General features: G+C 32.7%; 1 protein-coding gene across 1 annotated transcript; it reads left to right on the top strand.

Annotated features, from left to right (window-relative positions):
• Positions 1-2,034: 2,034 nt before the first annotated feature.
• Positions 2,035-5,644, top strand: LOC130629767 (zinc metalloproteinase nas-36-like). The gene is made up of 7 exons (XM_057443106.1): positions 2,035-2,122; positions 2,198-2,375; positions 2,857-2,961; positions 3,589-3,619; positions 3,840-3,970; positions 4,068-4,276; positions 4,797-5,644. The coding sequence occupies exons 1-7, from the start codon at positions 2,035-2,037 to the stop codon at positions 5,285-5,287; spliced, it is 1,233 nt and encodes a 410-aa protein (XP_057299089.1). The 3' UTR covers positions 5,288-5,644.
• The last annotated feature ends 356 nt before the right edge of the window (positions 5,645-6,000 follow it).

Genomic DNA, 6,000 nt, shown 5'->3' with positions numbered 1-6,000 from the left:
GACAACGTCTTTATAATGATTATATTTTTGATCTAAAGGTTGATTGATAAGACTTTTATCAATCAAGCTGAATTCGCCAAGCTTTTATCTACATTTTTGTGCTTATCCTTATATATATTATAAGAAAACCCGTAAATTTTTGCTCAAATGTTGACTATATATTTTTTGTATTGTATTTCAAAACTTTTATTATTAAACATTTATGTTTTAAAAATTTATCGACTATTCATGTAGCCATATCCCTCACATATTTTCATCTTAAAAGTTAAGCAGAGATGGTCAATTCACACTTTTCTGGCTGACTCGGTCGGACTTCGTACCAAAGATTTTTCTGCAATGGACGGGACGGCCTATCACTAGGTCAATAGAATAAATTTATGTAGAAATATAATGAAGTAACGAAATTTTACGAAAATGTCGTAAAGCGGAAAACCAAGGTCAACGAGTTGGGTATAAAGCTATTGAAGCAAATATAAAAGTTTACACAAGGATGCTGCTGCTTCACGGATCAAAGGTCACAAAAGTTAGATCATGTTCAATGAATTTTGAGAGTTTTAAAGGTATGCAAATTGTATTGTATTTGTAATTAAAACACAGAAGAAGTAGTTCATCAGCTGGCTTTGTTTTGACGCAAAACGTATGTTAGTCTTTTAATAATCTCTTTCCCTATTATTACAAATAATATTATTTTACATAAAATAATTTGATATATATTTAATTTAAAGATGAAATCAAATGTTGGTGCTCTCGCCTGTTTACTTATTTTCCTGGTTATGTGGCTACGTGTACCAATTGTGGATGCAAAACCAGATAGATATTTAAGTTCGAACGGTTTTCCAGATTCCGCTCAAAACGGTGATGGAACCGTTGTTGGAGATAATGGCGCTGAAGATGGCACTGAAGATGGCACTGAAAATGGCGGTGATGCTGGAACTGATGATGGCGCTGACGAGGATGATGACGAAGATGATGATGAAGATGAAAACGAAGACGACGAAGTTGAAAGCAATTATGTTCCATCTCCAGAAATGAATCTTGGTCATGGTAAGTACCCTCATCTCATTGTAGGCTTATAGAGAGCTAAAGAAGGCATATGCCTAGCGTACTTTCGTTAATAACTTTAGAACCATAATACCTTGTTATTATATTAATTTGCGATAAAAATATTATGAATAACAAAACAAATAAAAACAATTGGAAAACTCTTAGCCAGCAGTACGTCACGCGTGTTTAAAATTTCCTAGTAGCGTATTTTAGGTGGCTTAGTATTCAAAATAGGGTTGATTAAATGATTTACGCGACTATACTATTTTTTACTGTGAAAAAAAGATATATACATATTTTTAAAGCAAGACCTCAAATGAGCAATTCAACAATTTTCTAACAAAACTGATAATAATTTGTTGATAAAACATTCGCAAAAAGATATTTTTATGGAAAATGCTGATCCTATTAAGCATGATTAAGTAACCATGCGTGTAAATTTGACATTCTGGCTTGTTGACTTCGAAAGATGCGTCTAAGTTTGAGCAAGAGGTATGATGTAATAAAGTGAACACTTGTACCAGCACATCTATAAGCTTTTGCTTATAATTCAAAAAGTTATGCAAGTGTCTATCTATTCGGCAGGTTCTATCCATACCAGTATTTTAAATTGAACTTTCTACTAATAGAGTAGTATACTAATATATTTAGACAGGTTCTAACTATATTAAAATTTCTTTCAAATAAATGGTTTAAGTTACTTCAAAACATTGTTAAAGGTGAGATACTTCTTTCTGTTGCTGTAGAAATAAAATAACACAAGTTTGACTTGAATAACACAAAGAGTTTATTAATATTACATATGGGAGATACGATGTTAATGGGCGTGGTCTTTCCTATCTAGACTAGCACGCATAACAATTACTAGAAATTTTAATGTTATTCGAAAATTTCAAAGTCGAATTGTCGTACAAATTTTCCTCATTATTATTTGAAAATTCTTTGTAACATTTTAGATGAAGGTTAACCTCAGAACAGAAAAAAGGGATCATGGATATCAATCAGAAGAGGGCCGCAAGAAAAACAGGCTTATGGACACAAAACACTATCTGCTACAAAATTGACCAAAAAAAATTGCGTAAGTACGACATTTTAAAAATGTAAACAATGAAAAAAAAGTTATGTTAAACTATTCAATAAAATTTTATTTCAGCCAAACACATGAGGAGAATCATAAAACAAGCAATAAAACATATTAAAACGGCATTGGAAAACTGTATAGAATTTATTAACTTGAGAAATAATAAAACATTGGAAGAAAGAATTAGTAAGGAAAAGTATCATGGTGGACCAGTCCCTCATATCTTCTTCACAAGAGGAGAAAAGAAAGGGTAAGTTGTCACATTTTTATTGTCAAAAAAATTTAAAAGAAAAACCTAATTTCTCTGTCTTTGTTGGAAGTTTTACAATCTCACAGGAAGTTAGTAAATGCTGAATCCTTCAATGAGTGCTTGTCTATCTGAAACGCCCTATTTTTATATAGGGAACTTTTTAAAGACTCCCTTATGTACAGCATTTACTAACTTATGTACCTACTTTAAATGGTGAAAACAAAATAAACTTTTTAAATGGCGCTGAGCTAATGTTATTATTAAGGACTTAATAATAATATTAGCTCAGCGGCTGTGTGTTTATGTATTTATACAATCTGGTCGGAGAATTCCAGCCAGTTCTTAATCATCTTCTGTTTTATTGTCTAGTATCCTTTTTTATATCTCTTTGTTTGTAATTCAAACTTTATAAACTAACAAGTGCCTCCCACTTTTAAGCCGTTTTCCCCCATAAAATAAGTGCCTTTGACATTTTGTAAAGAATGTACCGTGTTTTACCAGTTTTTATAGATATTTTAGAGGATTGGAGAGGAAAGAATAGGGAAAGAAAAAGAACTCTTTTGATTCTATTAAAATACAGCGCGAGGTTCTAGCAGATGACTGTATAGAAACTTAATTTGAAATTTTGGCAGTTGAGTGATTAAATTATTCGTAAATTGAAATCCGTAGTTATGATTGGTTTTGAGTAAACAATTACAGAATTCTCTGGTTGGTTAACTTCTGAATGAAAAAGTTTGCTGCTAAAGTGTTAAATTAAACTGGTCATTAGCCCGTGGAAAATCCACGGGTTTGCCCGTCCTTTTCATACCGCATTGCGTGCTTCTCGCTATTGCGCAGCTAAGCTACCTTTTGGCGTGACAGACAGACAGATGTATTCGGGTATTATAATATAGATGTTATGCAATAAAATAAAGTTGATCGGGCTTTTATTCAGTTTTGCTTTTTTTTCCTCAAAATCATCTTTCTAAAAAGTACACTTTTTGATGAAATGTGTTTGTTACTTTCTCCTAAACTCTTTTAATCTGTGTTGAACGAGTTTAATCTTCTACAGATAAAACACGTCCAACCTGTAACAAAATATCACTTTATTGTGAGCATGTTTCTTTAAAAGTTTAATTAATATCCTCGCACAAAATTTATCTTGAAACACTTAAATACTCTAGAAATACCTGTTTTATATATATCATTACTTTTGCGTAACTTTTATGATTAGTTGTAAACAGAATTTGCAATTTTATTGTGATGTATAATTATGTTGTTATTACAAACGCATAATTAGCAAACAAACAAACGTGCTACAGACCTTTGCTAACAAAAAGAAGAAAGTTTATATCTCGTTTCAAAACAACTTTCTGGAATTGGAACTTATTTTCAGTATATTTTCCATACAAATTTTAATCGACAGTGATGTCTCAGAACGAGATTTTACAGAATAAAGAAAGTCCACATTAAAGGACATTTTAGAACTTGGTCAATGTTTTGCTAAAAAGCACCTCGCAAACTGATTCGTTTGAAATTAAAAATAATAGAATGTGCAATACATTAAAAGGATACAGAAATGAAGTAGTTTTCCCTTACATTTTCTTTCCTCCGAGGTAAAAAGAAATTAAAATATGGTTTTGATGAAAGTTCCATTTTTATATTATCTATTACGAAGTTAATTTTAAACCTGCTATCCATGCTTTGATGTAGCGGGTGTTGGTCTTACATTGGAAGAGTTGAGAGTGAAGATAAAGTTCCTGGTCAACAAATTCTACATGCTGACGAGGGTTGCGAAGATAGTATATTACATGAGATCGCTCATGCTGTTGGATTTTGGCATGAACAGAGCAGACCAGATCGCGACAAATATGTGACAGTCATGGAAAGAAACATCATGGACGGTCAAAAAATACAATTCGGTAATAGGTTATGATATATTATTTTTGTTTACTAAATTCTCAACAAGTGCCTAAATTTTACTAGCGCATTCGGTTCAATTTTACCAGCGTTAAAAATTTTTACGAGGAAAAAAGTGCAAGATTAAGGACATAGACTTTAACATTTAAAAGCTAAAAAAAGACTCTTGCGACCAAGTTGTTTCTTAAAAAATACTTAATGGAGAAAAGAAAATAACATCAATTTTTGTTGCTTTCTCAGATACATAGATCTCCTTATATGGTCAACAAGGCAATTGTTTTTGTTTAGTAACTTTTTCCACTGGTCGCTACTTTTATTGTCGCTGATTATTGAGCACCCAAAGGATTACTACTTGATCGACAGAAAAATTTAAAAATTTCGCTATTTGAAAATTATCTGTAATGCTGCTAAAAATATATTTACGCGATTCTTTTAATCTCAAATGAATGTGAGTAAATGAGAAAAAAATAATATCAACAGTTTCAAATCTTTCCATCCCTAAATAAATCTTTTTCTGATTAGAACCAGAGTCTAAAGAATATGTTGACAGCATGGGTTATGCTTATGACTTTGAGTCAATTACACATTATGGCAAGTATTTTTTTTCGAAAAATGAAAGGAAAACAATAAAGCCAAAAAGGAAATATCGTAAGTTCGCGAAAAAAATGGGGCAAAGATCTTATCTGAGCTTAATAGACCTTGCCCAGATGAAAGCGATGTACAAATGTAACAAGATTCCAAGTGTGGAAAGCAAAAAAGTGTGTGTTAGCAAGAAAACTAAAGGTCGTGATTACAGAGGTAAGTTAGACTACACAGAACATGGAGTTATGTGCCAAGCTTGGCACCATCAATATCCACACTCCCATAATTATACTTGCAAAATGAAAAGAGAAGGGCTTGGAAGACACAACCATTGTCGCAACCCTTTTGGTCAGAAAGAACGGCCATGGTGTTTTACGACATTAACTGGTACTGTATGGCAGTACTGCGATTTAAAGCTTTGCGACGATTAACAATCCGTATACCGGAAGAAAAATGTGAAAACTGTTTATTTTTACTTGCTAGTAATAATTTACGGAAATATTATTTTATTTTATTTTATTTTATTGTAAGTAGGATTGTGCAAGAATGATAAGAAAAACCAAAATGAATTTTTTACTTACGTCCTTGTAAAGCTAACACACTGGTCAAATATGCACAACTCTCTCACAAAGATTCCGCCCTCCTGCTTTCTTGTAACAACTCTTCTTCGCATCGGGGCATGGTTACTTATTTTGTTTCATAATAATCTGTTAGGCACCTGTATGCCAAACATTTAGTTCCATACCTCTTAAAGCTTCAGATATTAGCAATTACTCAAAACTACCCCTAAATACCAAAGATAGGATAATGCCGATGTTAGGACAAAAGTGTGACGATCATTTTCCTGCAAATGCCCGCTGAATTTGACGGGTCATCTCAAAAACTTCCGATGTTAGGACAATTACGTCAAAATCATCGAGCACGTCCGTTAAATTAACGATATTTCGCTAAATCGCTAAATAGCAAAAAAATCCTCGCCAAATCCCACCGTGTTGTCCTATATCCCCCGAGCCCTGTGTCCCTCCATACCATGCTATACTATTCCTCTATGTGTCTATAAGGGCCCCTAGCGTATGTAGTAATACCATCAATGATGATTCTTTTGTCATCATCTGCATTGAGAGCGAGTTTATTTGTTTTTACG

The sequence above is a fragment of the Hydractinia symbiolongicarpus genome, chromosome 2, assembly GCF_029227915.1.
Source record: "Hydractinia symbiolongicarpus strain clone_291-10 chromosome 2, HSymV2.1, whole genome shotgun sequence".
In the NCBI taxonomy this organism is placed as follows: domain Eukaryota; kingdom Metazoa; phylum Cnidaria; class Hydrozoa; order Anthoathecata; family Hydractiniidae; genus Hydractinia; species Hydractinia symbiolongicarpus.
This window is presented reverse-complemented; position numbering and strand designations above follow the sequence as displayed.

What these genes read in the sequence shown, in the direction of transcription:
- LOC130629767 (XM_057443106.1), top strand. Translation starts at nt 2,035, where the DNA reads ATGGATATCAATCAGAAGAGGGCCGCAAGAAAAACAGGCTTATGGACA. An exon ending in AATTGACCAAAAAAAATTGC is followed by an intron (nt 2,123 to 2,197) that starts GTAAGTACGACA and finishes ATTTTATTTCAG; the next exon opens with CCAAACACATGAGGAGAATC. An exon ending in CGGTCAAAAAATACAATTCG is followed by an intron (nt 4,277 to 4,796) that starts GTAATAGGTTAT and finishes TTTTCTGATTAG; the next exon opens with AACCAGAGTCTAAAGAATAT.